Raw genomic sequence first — 18,328 nt, forward strand, 5'->3', positions numbered from 1 at the left:
GTATGTGAGTAGGAACTGCTAGTGGAGGCCAATGTATCTGCTACTGCTGCTAGATTCTCCTTTGGGACATTATCATATTTTCTGTAAAACAAGGATGGCAGCTACTTACTGTGTAACATTCAGACATACGTATATGAACTGCAGACAGACACACTATTCCATTAATTTTGCTGTTTTGATTGGTCATGTACAACTCGCAGCATTTGACATTCACATAAATAGATTGAATATTTGACTTACAAATAGCCAGCCATATCTGAAAAGTAAAGATAAAAACATTTCCATGAGTATTACAGTGTTATATAAAAAAAATCAAATCTAAGGTATTTTTGGTTTGTTCGTTTACATACATAGGCTACATACATACGTACGTACGTACGTACGTACGTACATACGTACATACATACATACATACATATATACATACATACATACATACAATGTGTACACCTCAATTTCTCATTTGGAGAAAGAGAAATGCAACCTATATGACCCCAAGAATGCCCAATAATCAAGCGGTAACCTCAGTGAAGGTGGTAATATCATTGAGGATGATTTTCTGGCTAGGCCACAGGACAACTTCATAGCATGAACAAAAAAGGATGGACAGACAATTGCAGTAAAATCCTGAACGACAACCTCCTTCCCTCCTTAAGATGTGTCATGGATGGGTCTCCAAACATGACAATAATCTAAAAGATGCAGTAGTGGCTAAAATAGGATCTCATTGATATGACCCAAGACCTTAACCCGGAAGAAAAGAAGGGGGAAGAGAAGCTTCCAGTTTCCAAGGTAAAGCTGATACGTGATGAAGGCTTGATAGCCGAAACGCGTTTGCTTTTTGGACATGGTGGTAATATAAATAAATAATGAGACGCAGTTTTGTGAGTGCGGATTTTCCTTCTTTCAGTTGATACTTTTTATCTTTTAATACCGTAAATCCTTTAATTGTGGCCTGTATTCCATTACTGGCCGGTATTCTAATATTGGCCGGTCTCGCAGTCGGCGGAGGTAAATTAGGGCCGGTCTCTTGTATAGGCTGGGTCTAAAATTAGAATCAATTATTTATTTTCCGTTTACCGGATATCTCACATTGTTCTCAAAATCCACAACTGCAATCATTAAGCTGGTTAACATTAGACATAGGTCCTCACTCCGAAAAAGGACTCATTTGCTACTATAAAACAAACGGTGCACACGGAGACAGAAATTGCATGTATATTTCCCCGACATTTGGCTGCAGCAAGAAACAGTTTGCCTTGCGAAGTCTGGGGTAAAATAGGGAGTGAAACAGCCGCAGATATTGGAATACGACCGTCAATGTCAATGTTGTTGCCGCATCTCGTGTCCATAAGCTCAAGGCGAGAACGGGAGGAAAGACAAACAGAGGAGGAAGGGACACACGCCTCGTGAGTAAATGGACCGACGATGGTCTCCTAGTCATTCGCACAATACCGTAACTATTATGGTAACTGTAGCCTACTTTTTCAATAAATGAACCAAGTATTTTATTGGTTCAAAATACGGTAGACACATGGTTTTATTCATTCCACTGGTAGTCTGTTTTGCTTAAATAGGAATATTGGCCTGTCTCTAATTCTGGCCTCCTTCCAATTATGGCCTGGTCCAAGATGCACTTGAGTAAATACAGGCCCCGGCCAATATTAGAGGATTTACGGTAGGCACAGTCTCACCACAGAAGAGTGAAAGAGGGTAAGCTTAACCTATAGGCTACGTCAGGGGTGGGGAACCTTTCTCATTCGAAGGGCCACTTCAAATTCATCCGAGGGGCCGTAAAAGTCCTCCAAGGGCCGTACTTCCCCTTCACTTTAGGCCTATAGTGAAAAAGTGAAAGCGTGAAAGCCCATTTGGGAAACTCCAACTCCCATTGTCATTGTGACACAGCACACAAGTGAACACTGCACACAACGAAATTGCATTTATGCCTCACCCGTGCAAGGGGGCAGCCCTCAGTGGCGCCCCATGGGGAGCAGTGTGGTGGGACGGTACCATGCTCAGGGTACCTCAGTCATGGAGGAGGATGGGGGAGAGCACTGGTTGATTACTCCCCCCACCAACCTGGCGGGTCGGGATTCGAACCGGCAACCTCTGGGATGCAAGTCTGACGCCCTAACCGCTCACCCATGACTGCCCATTAATGAAGGCAGCCACATTTAAACAAACACCACCTTCTTCAGGTTCCCTGAATATAACTTAATTGTATTGCAAATGTATTTTTTAAGGTTTCTTTAAAAAACATGTCATATTTCATGTGAAACTGAATAACATTAAAAAAATATATCCGGGGCCGAATAAGACGGCCTCCAGGGTCCTAAACGGCCCTCAATACATATGTTCCCCACCCCTGGCCTACATTGTCAATATGACTTGTGCTACTTTATAGATAAGTTGTCAATGCTGTGCATTGCTATGTTTTGATTTTCTTACATCCTACAGATCCTGGCAGGGAGACATAGTGTCCTGCAGGATGGTGATGGGCCAATCTTACAAGAGACCACAGAAGACTGAAATAGTGTAAGATTATCCCTGTTGGGCTCAATATGACTTGCTTATTGATATATTTGCTATGTCAATATGAGATGCATGGCGAAGTATTTATTTATTTTTTGTTTCTACAGCTCCCAGAAGTGAGACAGAGTGCCTGTTGCAGTATGACGAGGACGCAGTGACCAGAGACCTTCAGTAGACCCTGCTGGCATGATTGGCGGCTGAAGAACATGAAATCAACAGCAATGTTTATAATACTGTACATACCTGTATAGTCTGTACTAAAATGCCGTACCTGCACTATTTTTCCGCTTACTTTCATATTTACCACGTATTTACTATGAATTGACAACTTTTACTCAACTCCATTTTTGTATGTGCCCTGACCAAAGCTATCCCTAAACCTAACCTGTCAGAGGTGTAACAACAACCTGCGCTTTGCAATGTGGCAGCAGTCTACTTGGATGCAGCGGGGAACATAGAACCCTTTTTTGAAAAAGCATTGTATGTTTCTGAGATTTATGAATTGTGCCCTTCCCAAAACCATCCCCAAACCTAACATGTCGGTAATGCAATGTTTGAGTTGTACATTTGTGCCCCGAGTGCTGTATACATCACTGCATATAGAGTATATTGTGTGCAGGGTATGTGTGTAGTTTTAAATTATTTACTTTTATGAAATGCATGGTTCCTGTCAAAGTGTGTGTACATTGTGTGGTGTGATATTAAAAGCGCTAAAAAAAAAAAAACGTTTCATTTTCATTTTATCAATAAATTCACATCATGCATGCTATAGCCCCATCACAGTGCAGCCTATAATGATGTGAATATACAGAGTAAAATAAACCTAGGTATATTAGTAATAATAATTTTAGCATAATTATACGGACCTACTGTATATGGTATGCATAAATTAATCCAACGTGACCAATAGAAGGTCGTAGCTGCTGACCCTGCTAACCAATAGCGGAGCTCTTTTACTTTGAGTCACGTGTCTTTTTCGTCCAATAAGAGCAAGGCTAGTCCGCGGTCCGGGCTGGCTGTCGTTGCCTTTCATGTGGTAATCGTTAGGCAATTAGCACCCTGCTGTGAGAGCTCTCCCCGGGTCTGATTCGCTTCCGACCGATAACAACGAAACCTTTAATTTCGCACCTTCAAAAGCGGAAGCGATCCGATGAAATTTAGGCAATTCCGTGGAGGATTGGTGGCGTCCACAGAGCCACAAATCCCCCTTTTCGTGCTGTGAAACCCCTTTTACTGTAGCTTACAACCTACTGTGATGGCTTGTGGGCGGAGGCTGGCCACACACAAACACACACGCATGCAGACGCACACGCACACACACACACACATATGCACACACACGTATCCTTACCCTCCAGGCAGTCTCTGACACCATTGGGAACGTCGTCCCCCTTCAAACAGTCGTGAAGCTCCATGACTCCAGCCTTTCCCTTGTTCTGCATCCTCCACTTGTCCAGCATGCAATAACGCTGCATGACCACATCCTGCTGCGACTCCTGGATCATCTCCAGCTCCTGCACAGACACTCCCAGGTAGCCGATGCCCACCTGCTTCCACTCCCTGCCCATGAGCTTGGCCAGCTTTATCAGCTGCTTGTCTGTCACGTCTGCTGTGGTGCCTGTTGTTGTAGTCATCTTCACTTACTGCTGCACTATCTGCAACAACATGCAACCATCCAGCTAAGAGACAATGATTGGAATTTAACCTTTATTTTCCTATTTTATTCAAATTGGCAGGGCAGGTGGGGGAGGGTATACATGTATGTGTGTGAAACAGAGGGGTTGGAATTGGATGATCTTGGACTGAGGTTTAATTAGAAGTCTGCCAATGAATAAACTTTGCATGATATAACCTTGCTTAAAAATGTTCATACCGGTAAAATGTATTTTTTTAATGAAGTGAATACATCACTCTGAAAGAATTCGGCTATACCTGTTTCTATAGTCCCTCCACTTAATCTACTGTCAGGAAAAAAGAAAACAGACAAGAAATTGTGATAATATATATTTTAGAGGTGGTTTTACCGCAGTGGCAAATCTGCACACACCCTTACAGGTTGTCCCGAAAAATATAATTGTTAGGATGTTGACAATTTCAAAGTGAAATACAGTTCCCAGCCATCATTTTGTATTTTAATGATCAAACTGATGTCTTACAGGTAAGCCTACCTGCGACAGAAAGTGAATGTAGCCATTGAAAGTCAATGTACAAAAGCACAAAGAGAATTGTGTGTGATTCACATTGCACATAGCAGTGCCTGTGCCTGTGCCTGTACCTGCATGTGTGTGATTCTGCGGTGTTTGGTGTGTCAGTGTGGTCTTGCGGTATGCTACCTGTGTGTATCTGCTATACTTACAAACCGTAAAATGAGAATCAAATCCTACAAGGATTGCCTTGAGATGTTTTCTTAAAACTTCCTCCCTCTGTTAATACAAGTATCGACACAAGTTTCTCACAGACTAAATAGTTTATCTGTACTTGGCTGTAATTGTGCGCCCTTTGCATAAAATAAAGCGATGAGCAGCAGTCTAACATTCAGATATTTAATGAACTATGACCTTGTATCACCTACCTTTTCAAAAGAACAAGTTTGGAGATCCTTTTTTAACAGATGAGCATTAACACGACACACGAAGACGTTAACACACTGGCTGTCCATGGAATGTAGGAAGTGAGCTCAGATTTCTCTCCAGATGTGGGCGGTGCAAACGTACAAGGGCAGAGTAGCCTACATGCCCCACACAGGAACATGCACACACGCAAAGCTGTCAGAGAACAACATAAATGATAAAAGTTATCTGGCATTAACTGATATAAAGAAAAAGAGTTGGAGTAAGGAGAGGATGAGTTGAATTATACCAATCAGAGTATTGGAAAATTGGAGTATGTTGAGAATGAATGAGATAATACATGACAGAGAATAGGAGTTTGTTTTAAAAACCTAATGGTAGGGTACATTCAGTTCAAATTGGGCCATCAGGTAAATTAGGCCAGGTAAGCATTGGGTGTCTAATAGAGGGAGGTGTCAGGGGAGCCCATTTAATGAATCTGTGATATCTTTTTGGGAACAGATGTGTTGAAAATAAAAATAAAAATGGAAAAATATGAAAATCATCACTAATTTTGTTTTTCTTTTTGTCGAATTCTTAATTTTAACATTGGAATGAATAGGTGGCCCATTTTACGTGAATGCATTTTTCCAATTCAGTAAAATACACCTGTCACTAAGCCTGTATAAATGCATATATATTTTTTACATTAATCACATTGTTCTTTGCCATGAAATCGAAGCTTATAAGTAACTTTATGTAATCAAACTAAACTTTCAGCAATTTAAAGATTATCTTCCTCAGATTTCATCAGTCTTTCTGAATTTGCCAAAAAGAGGCCCAATTTACCTGAATGCACCCTACATAGCAGACAGTTGGAGTGTGTTTAAAAAAGTGATGAGGTGGTACATAACTGACATACAGTATGTCTAATCCTGGTGAATGCTATTCTGTATCTCACATGGACAAACGAGGGCTGAGCTGTTAGAATCATGTTTTTATTATTATTCCTCCAGTGCTTTCAACACCATCCAGTTGCTTCTGTTATTGAGTGACAATGCAATGTTGTGGATGATGCTGGCGACCCTTGCCGGTTCCCAAAGTACAGGTTGGGACCCCCAGAGGGGTCATGGAGGTACAGGGGGTCTCTGACAGAAGTGACTGGTGCACAGACACTACTAGGCTCAACATGTGCTTTTATTTAATAAGCATTCCATACATCGGACACTACTAGGCTCAACAGTCTGGTAACAGTATTCATTTGTGCGTTGGTTTGTTTTTATATATTCCTGTGAACTGAAAATTAAAATGTAGGAATATTACTAAAACGTAGGTGTATTTAAAAAAAATACATAGAACTTTTTTTTTCTGTTTGTAATATGTGGTCGCGGAAATCTTCTTATATCCAAATGGGGGCCCCAGCATACAAGAAAAAAAAGGGATCCTCTGGATGAGCTCATCAAACGGCTCCAGTTTTCCAGGCCAACTAGAGCCTGTGGTCAGCAGGGCAGGTGTGCCGCAGGGAATGGTGGTCTCTCATGTAGGCCTAGTGTTTATTCTATACAACACAGACCTCAGGTACAGCTGTCGTCCCCACATGAACAAGCTGAGACCACCCCTACGAATATTGAACATGTCAATGCATTCAAAACGAGTGCATGTTCCATGCAGTGGCTTAGGCCAATAGCCTACATGAAGATGCCACTGTTTTCTGCCTGAAACTGGTAAGTAGCCTATACTGGCTACTTCACTTCAAAACAGAACTTGTCTGACATCACGGTGAAAAAGGTTCATTGTGGAGTGTATCAAGAATGGACAGCAGAGGGAGTACCTGAGCATTGTGGAGGACATAACTGAGTGGTGCCAAGCTAACAAGTTGCAGATTCCCCCCATACTACTATTAACCCTATTCAGACTGGGCTTTTTTGGCATTCTTGGGCCTGGGGAGGGGGAGGGGGCTCTTTTGACCCCTCCCTTCATAACTCATGGACGGAATACCGTATGACCACCAAACTTGAGGGAGATGATCTACATGTGGAAATCTATGAATGACATCATTTCGGTGTCATTATTTGGTACTATGACATCATTATGACATCATTATCAGATTTTAATGCCAAAAATCGTCATATTGTATTTTCCATCAAATGTAGGTAATGCACTTACATTTGAATAATTATATGCTTCAGAGCACTTAAATGTTCACAAAGTTGTCAGATGCTGATGGAAATAACAAGAAAATATGAAAAGGAACAATAATGACATTCTGATCAGTGATTTTTGGTCGGACGTACCTATCAGAAAACCGTTATAAACCTAATCTTTTGATACTAAATTGTAGCCAACTAAATTTTAGGAAAAGTCACCACGTTTCGTAGTCATAGCTTAAGTCGTTAAGGAATTATACAACATCAAAGTTGGTGCGGGCACTTTTAGCACCCCACCATAGCCTTCATAGCCTTCCTCCTCCATTTAAAACTGTTGATTCAGTATGAACACATGCTTCATTATCAAAACTTGAACTTGAAAACTTGAAGTATTCTTACTGACTTCAAATTTTACATTTTTACATGAAGGTGGTGAACATAAATGAACACATAGCATAGGCCTACATACAATACAGACATGAATACATGAACACCATTGAACATTGGTTGAAAGGGTAACCAAAGAGGTGCTTCAGAAAAATAAAAACCCTGAAGCAAATTTGATTCAACATGCTCAGAATCAGCTGATCGTAAGACAGGTACTCTATTCTACAGTGGCTGCAGGCCAATTAAACAGCAAAGACATCTGTGTTGGAGAAAAGGTTGCAGGATTTTTAATTAACTTTTACGTACTTCCTCTTCAAATCCAATAGCACGTATAAAATATTTGGTAATAAAAAAATAAAAAAATAACAAATCAAGTTGATCCCCAGGATATGGTGTTATCCCCAGGATATGTTTTCCTCTGGTAGTAGAGATTGAAGCACCGTAGAAATTATATACATGCTCGGTTTAAAGAGACCGGACCTCTTAAAAATACTTTCCTCAGGAAAAGTATTTAAAACCCAACTCAGTCCAATGCTCCTGTTCTGACAAGTGGATCCGTTTCTACCAACAGTCTTGAATGATCAGTTTCCTCAGTTGTTCTTCAACATCTCTGAAAGGCAAAAGCCAAAACATTTGCATGATTATGAGTGAGTTTTAAAACATCCTAATATCATGTGTGCAAACGCACGCACGCACACACGCACACACACAGCCTCACCCTCCAGGCAGTCTCTGACACCATTGGGAACGTCGTCCTCATTCAGACAGTCGTGAAGCTCCCTGACTCCAGCCTTGCCCTTGTTCTGCCTCCTCCACTTGTCCAGCATGCAATAACGCTGCATGACCACATCTTTCTCCGACTCCTGGATCCTCTCCAGCTCCTCCTTGGGCACTCCCAGGTAGCCGATGCCCACCTGCTTCCACTCCCCGCCCATGCACTTGGCCAGCTTCATCAGCTGCTTGTCTGTCACGTCTGCTGTGGTGCCTGTTTTTGTAGTCATCTGTTCTGACTTTGCTGCACCATCTGCAACAACATGCAAATATCCAGCCAAGAGACAATGATTAGAATTTCTCTTTTTTAACCTTTATTTTGCTATTTAATTCAATTTTGCAGGACAGGTGGGGGGAGGGTATGTGTGTGTGTGTGTGAATGAGATTGGTTGGAATTGGATGATCTTGGACTGAGGTTTAATTAGAAGTCTGCCAATGACGAAACTTTGAATGATATAACCTTTCTTAAAAATGTTCATACCGGTAAATGTTTTTTTATTATTGATGGCTGTATTGTACTGTACATCACTCTGAAAGAATTCAGCTATTCATACCTGTTTCTGAATGTCCCCGTGCTAGATCTTCAACGTTCTGAGTCCCTCCACTTAATCTACTGTCAGGAAAAAAGAAAGAAGAAATTCAGATGATATATTTTAAAGGTGTTTCATTTTTTCCCGTTAATGGTAGCAGTTAATGTCTTACTGAATAAAACGACACATGTTTTTCCTTGAATTGCAGTGGCAAATCTGCACACACCCTTTACAGGTTGTCCCGAAAAATATGATTGTGAAGAAGTTGACATTTTCAAAGTGAAATACAATTCACAGATATTACTTTGTGTTTTAATTATCAAATTGATGTCTTAAGTCTACTTGCAACTGCAACTGAAAGTAAATGCAGCCATTGAAAGTGAATAAAAAACAAAGACAATTGTGTGTGATTCACATTGCACATAGCAGTGCCTCTGTACCAGGATGGATGCCAGATATTGAAAATTGACATGTCTGTAAATGATGGTACACTTTAGAATGTACATGATTGCAATACAAATCCAACTTTAGTACTATTAGTCTATGTGTGTAATTCATAAGCTGGACATCACGTCAATAACCTCACCTCGCTATCCCAAGACATCCCATAGTCTCCAGGATGTCCCTTGTCAACTCCGAACTTCCTTGGTCCCCATAGCTATTCCTCATCAGACGCACTGTGTCAGTCACGTCTGCTTTCTCCAGTTTTCCCCAGGGGATCGGCTTAAAGCCTTTCTTGAAGTCCCGACTCAGGTACTCTCTGAATCTTTTAAAGTCAGATTCAGATAAGTTGTCTAGAGTCGTATACATAGCCGTAGAACCCTCCATGATTTCTGTGATTGCAAATGCGGAAGAACGATTAACATTGTTGTCGTCATCATGATCATCATGCCTGTGTCTATCCCAAGCCATAGCTCCATAGACATATCTAGTGGGATTGTATACTATCAGAAATGCCATTTACAAGATAAGATAAGATAAACTTTTATTGTCCTTTTTGCACAGAAATCTGTCTTACATGACACTTCACAAGCATTTTTTTTCTTTCTCTCTGTGAGTGTTATTAAGGTCAACAAATGCTTACTCTTGTAATAGGCATATTTGTGTCTCCAATTAAATCTAATCATGTTTGTCCTCTTCAGTACATATTTCAACAACACTTGGCTTAGTGATTTAGTCATGAAAATGCAATGTTATGGTTCTCTCATATGATTTACTATATATCCATGCCTAGTTTCATTAAAATCTGTTTCTATGGGATAGAGTGATTAAAGATGGAATGACTCAAATGGATTTGTCTTTATATCCAATGCTATTATATGCTTTACATTGACAATAAAATGCTTGTCTTGTAAATACTTGTCCCCACATATGGGAAATATGGTCAGCTAACATATCCTCTTCCCCTCTTCTTGCATAAGCAGACAGACTACACATTGAATTACACATGCAATCACAACTACAGCTGTTTGGTTAACACACGTACATCACAGCAGCCTAAATATGTGTGATATATTTGAAGTTGTATTCTGTATTCTCAAAGCACAGTACCTCAAATGCTATGTGCTGTATTTCTCAACATGCCTTTGTCATGTGGTATTAACCTTTGCTTCATTCTCAAACGAAATACCCGTACATCACTTATATCTTCATATGGCTTTCATTTGTTATTGAGGGACTTCATGTCCGAGTTTGAGCTCAGAATTTTTGTGAGATGGTTTCACTTTCATAACATGCATGAAGACTGCCTCAATAGTGAAAAGGAGACTTAGTAGCACACACATTATACAACTAAAGCTACATTATACTTCTATTTTCCTTGAATAACACATATATGCCATCTGCAGTTGTACTTTAATATAACTTACCTTTGTAAATAAGGGATTGTATACTATCCAAGTTGGACTTGTACAGATCAGCTGAGAGACTGAGAGAAAGGGAGGGTAAAAATGCCGGGCATATGCTCTACAGGAAGTTGACACTTCTTATCCAGATCTGGGAGGTGCTATATGATCAGCAGAACTAAAGAGCACACCCATAAGCAGAGACAGACCTGGAGACTGGTTGGAGCCTGCGCAAAAGCATGTGGTTACATCTTATTTACTAGGTCCTGCTGAATTATTTCTATCTAAATATAGCACTACAGTGGGGCATTTCTATAATGCAAGTGCTTTGTACATTGTGTAACAATAATAGTAATACTGTATTAATATTGCAGAAGACTATTATTTAACAGGGACAGAAAATTATACTGTTAAATGTCTTGCCTTATCACTATCAGCCCTCCAAGCATTTCAAGTGGTTTCAAGGACCCAGGTGCCCGGTGCCCGGTGGTTGACCTACACAATTAATCTTATGGTTCTTTTGTCACAATGCTAAGCCAGCATGTGATGGCTTGATTGGTTTCATTGTGTGTTGACTATGAATTACTTTGAAAGCTGCTGGTTGGTAAAGTTGCTGCTTGTCGCATGGCCATAATAGTATAGGTTCATGTGGGACCAATTACACAACAAAGACTTGTGTATCATACATACAATGATTTTATTTAGCAATGCAACCATGTTAATACATTCAGAGGTGTCTAGGGTGTGACTGTAAGGAATGTCATACCTTAATGAATATATGAGTGAAAAAAAAAAGAGAGAAAGACTAAGTTCACCCACATAAATAAGGAAAAATGTCCAACTGTTGCACATGTGTAGGCTGACTTTTTTCAACACTTGCTTTGCTTTCAAAGGTTACTCTGATGATGGTTAATTATTTATTTTATATCGCTTCCACTTGCCTGATCCAACCTTTGACAATTCAGAACCTTTCTTTTTTCATTTGTCCCATGGGAAAAGGGATTTAATGTATTATGCAATATACTAACACTGGAGAAAATAATTGTCTTTGGCAAACATTATGGGAAGGTAATCACAAACGGAAGTTAAAATCATACCTTCCACACTGAAATAAATACTTTGGCCATCTCTTAGATTAAAGTAACCATCTTGTGTGTACTAAAAGTAAATTCATGGTGTGAGTACACTAACGCATGATATTGAATGGCTGTTACACCATTTACCCCATTACCTATGAGATAGATAGGTGACTGTGCTGTTACAGAAAAACACTGATAACGTAACAAGGACCCAGGACAAACTTCACCCAACCAGTGCAAGCCCAAGACAAGTACACAGGTTTACTGTTGGTTACTCAGTTCCCTGTGTTGGAAGAAACACACACCTCTGGATGTTTAACACATGTGGCTAAAGCATCTAACCTCACATTGTTCCACAAAATGTATCCAATACTATTCCTTTAAGTCAGGTCGAAAAGGAATAAAATGTGTTAATTTAATTGTGTGGGCTCCTCATGCAGATTGACCCCTTAACAACATCATACCATTGCTTTGGCATTACTGAGGGTCTTGAGTAACAATTTAAGACTAGGTTATTTTCATCTTGGGCTATCAGAGGGTCTATATGAGGAGAAATTACTTATTTGTCACTAATATCCACAATTAAATTAAGTAAATCCAACAGACTTTTTCAGTGCAGGAAAAATATTACCTGTGGTGAAAGGCTTTTAGATATGCAGTGTCAAGTCAACTAGGGCCACATGCCCACAGTTTTGTCCAGCTGTTGACAGGACATGGCTGAGAACATTGAAAAGCTCAAAACATCAGTGCTATCTTCATCGCCTGCTGGCAACATTCCTAACGAGATGTTCTAGACCCAGCCATGTCTGTGCAATGACAAACTGGTGCTTGAAAGGGTAGTAGGGGGTTGTTTCAACTTTCATACAAAAACATTGAAGTGCTTGTGGTGTATAAAAATATTTGTTAAAAAAACATACATTTAGCTCAAGTTTTACTCAAATACAGTACAGTACTGTATGCACATATCCACAGAAGTGAACGCACGGCAAACACACACATAAACATATGAAACACAACCTAGCCAAAGCAGCTTTGGTCCTTGCTGTTTGGTCCAATGCTCCTGAAAGCTGGATCTGCTTCTGTCAACAGTTCTGAGTTGTTCATCAACATTTCTGAAAAGTAAAGACCAAACCTTTGCGTAAGTCTGTGCACATGTAACCAAACATTTGCATAAGTCTGTGCATCTCTAAAATCAATGTTTCATCCACTGTCAAACAGACAAGCACACACACACACACACACACACACACACACACACACACACACACACACACACACACACACACACACACACACACACACACACACACACACACACAATCAAACCACAACCTCTCACCTTCCAGGCAGTCTCTGACAGTGTTGGGCACATCGTCCTCATCCAGACAGTTGCGCAGCTCCCTGAGTCCAGCCTTGCCCTTGTTCTTCATCCTCCACAGGTCCAGCATGCAGAAGCGCTGCATGGTGCTGTCGTCCTCTGAGGCCTGGATTTTGTCCAGTTCTTGCTTGGACACTCCAAGGTAGCCGATGCCCACCTGCTTCCACTCCCCGCCCATGAGCTTGGCCAGCTTCATCAGCTGCTCTTCCGTCACATCTGACATTGGTGTCCTAGCCGTCACCTGCCAAGACTGAAGTTCTGCAACCAAATACATAACATCCATAAAAGAGACAGTAGTTTAATTTAGATAATGCTATTTTGCATAACATTAATTGTGGCAGACCAGTCCAGAGATGGGCTGGCAATACGGTAGGCCTACTGTACTGTATGTGTGTGAGAGAGATGGGGTGGGATTGGGAAATGATCTTGGAATGACACACACAGACACACAGACACACGTAAGTGCACACACACGCACGCACGCGCGCACGCACACAAACACACACACACACGCACACACACACATTTTTTGCCACACCATGGTGGCAGTCTAAATAGGTTTTTCCAACTCAACGCTTTGTAGATTAATTGTGAACACACACACATACACACATTCTTTTGCACACACAGTACCGGTCCTTACCTGTGTGTGACCCAGGGATGTGTGGTGTGTCAGCACATTGTTGTGTCCTGTGGTAGTCGGCCCCCTGCCTCAGCACCGCTTCCCAAACAGTACAATCCTCCGGAGTCTTCATCTTCATCTTGTAGTCCTGCGAGGGGTTCTTTAGGCACATCTCAAAGAAGGTTGGGGGATTCCTATAGGAGATGAGCACCTCTGAGGGTGTGATCTCAGTCTCTGGGGAGGCAGACAGCTTGACTGTGGAGTCGATCCATAGGGATTTGTTTGGGGGCGACTTGACAATGGCACTGCCCCCCAAACTCTTCTGCACCGCCTCTTTGACAGAGGAGGGCGAGGGTAGCAAGAAGGTGTTCAGGACCAGCGGCTGGGGACAGTATTCATGGATCAGCACATCGCAGTGTGTCTTCACCGGGATGCCCATGTTCCACACAATTTCCCTCAGGGAGAACTGCTTCACCAAGAGTCTTGCATGGAAACGGCTCAGCTCACACATCTCCAAGGAAACGCTGCTGTCATTACCATGCAGGGCCCGGACTGCATCTCCCAACACAGCTGGGTCAGAACCACCTAGACAGAGGGAGTGGGGCAGGTAGACCTCCTCCAACTTTCCTGACAGAAGCTTGATTTCCAGCAGAGGGCCTGCAGGTCGATACCGTAACATCTCCAACTGAGTCCAAAACAGTTCCTCCTTGCTGATGCGGCACTGTAAGGTAACTGGACCAGCACATGACCAGCGCAGACCCGATTCTGAGCACTCATAACTCCCTGCGGTATCTATGGTGTAAACACACTCTCCACTCTCCAAGGGGATAGAGGGTGGCAACACAGACCAGTGGCCAGGGTCCGGGATATGGGCACAGGTTTGGCAGTTTCTTCCCTGTCTACTTGCATGCACACACACACACACACACACACACACACAATTAATTATGGCTGTGTTTAATGAAATGACAGTAACATGGTGGTGGTGTGTGTGTGTGTGTGTGTGTGTGTGTGTGTGTGTGTGTGTGTGTGTGTGTGTGTGTGTGTGTGTGTGTGTGTGTGTGTGTTATCAAGACTCACCTCAGGGTGTCCAGAGTGCTATATGGTTTGAGGTGAAGCTCTGCAGCATCTGAGGAGTGGGAGCTGCTGGCAGAGGCTAATGTATCTGCTGTATGTGAGTAGGAACTGCTAGTGGAGGCCAATACATCTGCTACTGCTGCTGGATTCTCCTTTGGGACATTATCATATTTTCTGTAAAACAAGGATGACAGCTACTTACTATGTAGCATTCAGACATACGTGTATATGAACTGCAGACAGACACACTACTCTATTAATTTTGTTGTGTTTTGATTTGTCATGTACAATCACAGCATTTGACATTCACATAAATGGAGTTAATATTTGACTTACAAATGGTCAGCCATACCTGAAAAGTAAAGATAATAGCATTTGTGTGAGTATGACTGGGTATCTAGGGTATTTTTGGTCTGTTCACATACATACATACATACATACATACATACATACATACAACTCAATGGCCCTCATTTATCAAACTTGCGTAGAAACCATCGCAGAAATGAGCGCAGATCTCGTCGTACGACGACGCTCACGTGAGATTTACTAAACATGTGTACCTCTCCAATCTCATCGTAAGAGCGAGCGGCTGTTGATAAATCCAGCGTCTGAAAACCATCGTAATTAGAATAATCACACCTTCTCTAAACCGGCGGGAAGGAGACCGCACCCCTGAGTTTGCGACATGGAGAGACGCAAACCGGCTAAAACATCCACGTTTCTGGTTGATTGACAGCTTGAAATTAGGCTTTACGCGATGTACAACAAAATAACACGTGGAAATAATCAACAGCCGTTGTCAACAGTGTTTCGGTTCTCAATATGAAAGGGGTTTTTACATGTCCAGTGCGCTGTCTTTCTCGCGCTCATGTGCGCCCTGCTTCTCTCCTGCGCTCCAGTCCTTCGACCGGATAGCCTTTTTACCACCTATGGAGTGGACGACTATAAAGTGTTATCGGACACACACGTGTCAGGTGTAGCCTATATTCGGATAGTAGTTGTGTGCGATCAAACGTCGAAACTCAACCGGGAGATGATTAGGCTACTGTAGGCTATTGATTGATGTGCGCATGAACTCCCAGCTGTTAAAAATAAGGGACGTCGGTCATTGATCCCACGACTGAAGGCACATTCCAATACGCGGCTGTAGCTATATTGCACAAATATTCACACATCACGTCAAATCACAAATTATAAGTCTCTTGTTCCTATGCCAAATTAACGCAGCGCTCCCATGAACGGTGCACCAATTCAAACAGTTAGACGTTGGCCAAAATATACAATGTAAAAACATTTTGTAATTATGTAGGCCACATATTTATGATAATGAGTTGTTGCGCTATAACTGCTGCTCAAGTTGGTGATCATAGTCATCTCAAGTCCAACTTGAATACTGCGTACTGAAAATATATTGGCATACATTTTTGTAAATTGACATTGGGAATGTTTAATAAGGGTCATGATCATATGCTGTATATTTTGCGAAAGGTTTTAACTTGCCACACCCAACCCATTTTCTCTGTGTGATCAAGAAACACCTCAGGAGGTCTGGCAAAAGGGGCTAGATCTACCTGGAGACAATGGAAGCCCCCACAGCTTGGAGACAGACGGGGGATGGTTACTCGCTACTACAAAAAAAGGCAGATACTCTAGGAAAAGACAGAATGATCTTGATTGTTGCTGTTAGGAAGAGGTCACAGGAGAACAGAATGCAAAAATGCTTTAATTATTTGTAACTTCATGCCAGATGCTTTGGATAAATAAACCCGCTAAAATCAAGAATTGGACACCATGCTCTCTGACTCTTTAAAAAGAACACGCTGGATTCTAGTCAACACATAGTAAGTTTGGAAAATGATTTTGAAATGGGTTTACAACGTTTGGAACAAAATGGCTATAATCCAACAATTGGTGACCCCGACGTGATAAAGAAGGAGAGCTGGTGGACAAAAAGACAAGAAATGGACGAAGGGGCAGTTGGGTGACAACAACTAACAGCCGCTACAATGTGTAATCAAATGGTAAGCAGACCAATGATTTATCTAAGTACTGTTATTGGGCAGATCAAGGTTTTATTGTTGTCACCCTACTGTAGGCATGTCTAAACAAATGGTTAAAGCATTAAGGTTAAAGTGCACAAGAAATAAATATGGAATACTGGCTTAAGGCAAAGGTCATGCAAAAAAATACGGACAATCATTATGGCTGGGCAGAGGGGCCCATATTTTGTTGATATAATGGATGGCACATATATTATTGGCTGATTGTTGTGTGGATACTGTACTGTGTTGAGATTACATTGCTCTGAGTTACGTTGCTGGGGAAGTATTGTGGTAGCATTGGTTGGGAATATTGCATTGCTGGTTATTTATTGGAGTGTTTATAGCTGGGGCCTCGTTGAATGTGTTGGTATGATTGTTACAACTGCATTGTGGGAATCGGTGTATAGGTTGACCATGAGAGATTTCATCGGATGTTTAGTTAAGAGTGGAATTTGGTAGTTACAGTGTGAATGTTACCTATTTCTATGTGAATTGAATAGCAGTCTCTGTTGAAGGTTAATCATTGAAATAATTAATTTTAACTAACTAAGCTCAAGGAGTTTAGCAGTAAAGGAGGAGTTAAGACAGAAACATAATGGACCTTGGAGGAAAGGGTGACTTCAGAGGATTACCTCCAGTGCTAACATCCACTGTGAAGGGTCAATGGGAGGCCATAAAACAACAGCTTATGGCTGCATCGATTGAAAAGGAAAGGAAAGGAACTGGAGAAAAGTATGACAAAATTTGGGAGGAGTTGAGGAGACAAAAGTATGTGCCAAGAGATACTGAAAAGCGTGACCTGTTGCCACATCTCATCAAAGCAGTACAGTGTGCCCAAATTCAGTTGGAGGAACATGAAAAAAACAGGAAGCAGTCCAGGTTCTCTTTCAGAGATAACTGGAAAAGGGAGAAGGAACAATTAGAGGACAAAAGGAGTTGCCTCCATAATATGTCATTAGCCAGCGCAGCTTTGAAATTTGCGCAGACACAATCGGAGACATGCCCGGAGAATCAACTCTTGTTGATACAAAACAGACCCACCTCAGTATCTCTGCCACCTGCACCAGCATCATACTTTGCAAATGTCTTGGAAGAAGTGAAACAAACTCCTAATAAAGTATCACAGCAATGTCAAAAGACAGTGGAAAGAGAGACAGGAAATGGAAGGAGCAAGTTGAACACTGTTGTTAATTGCATGTCAGAAAAAATGGAGACAGGAGCATGTTGTGAAACGAGAAAGACAAAAGAAAGCAGAGACACAGTGGAGCCACCACTACCTGTGCCTCAGAACATGTTGCCATTGATATGCAAAGACTCCCAGGGGGGAGAGAAGTACAAACCATTCTCCTTCACAGACATGAACTGCA

At 41.6% G+C, this 18,328-nt stretch overlaps 2 protein-coding genes across 2 annotated transcripts in view; both read right to left on the bottom strand.

The window, feature by feature from the left end:
* The window catches only part of LOC134453876 (uncharacterized), a 56,755-nt gene extending 45,883 nt beyond the window's left edge, over positions 1 to 10,872 (bottom strand). Inside the window, exons 1-3 of the mRNA XM_063204625.1 lie at positions 10,785 to 10,872; positions 9,503 to 9,749; positions 8,941 to 8,999 (exon numbers count right to left, since the gene is read on the bottom strand). Coding sequence (XP_063060695.1) covers positions 8,941 to 8,999; positions 9,503 to 9,744 — 301 coding nt within the window. The 5' untranslated portion in view covers positions 9,745 to 9,749; positions 10,785 to 10,872. The remainder of the gene's footprint in view (positions 1 to 8,940; positions 9,000 to 9,502; positions 9,750 to 10,784) is intronic.
* Positions 10,873 to 12,856: 1,984 nt separating this feature from the next.
* Positions 12,857 to 15,087, bottom strand: LOC134453877 (NACHT, LRR and PYD domains-containing protein 1 homolog). The gene is made up of 4 exons (XM_063204626.1): positions 14,920 to 15,087; positions 13,861 to 14,738; positions 13,179 to 13,475; positions 12,857 to 12,951 (listed from the first exon to the last, which is right to left on the bottom strand). Exons 2-4 carry the CDS (start codon positions 14,516 to 14,518, stop codon positions 12,857 to 12,859), a joined length of 1,050 nt encoding a protein of 349 aa, XP_063060696.1. The 5' UTR covers positions 14,519 to 14,738; positions 14,920 to 15,087.
* Between the last annotated feature and the right edge of the window lie 3,241 nt (positions 15,088 to 18,328).

Source organism: Engraulis encrasicolus, chromosome 8 (genome assembly GCF_034702125.1).
Source record: "Engraulis encrasicolus isolate BLACKSEA-1 chromosome 8, IST_EnEncr_1.0, whole genome shotgun sequence".
NCBI classification, from domain to species: domain Eukaryota; kingdom Metazoa; phylum Chordata; class Actinopteri; order Clupeiformes; family Engraulidae; genus Engraulis; species Engraulis encrasicolus.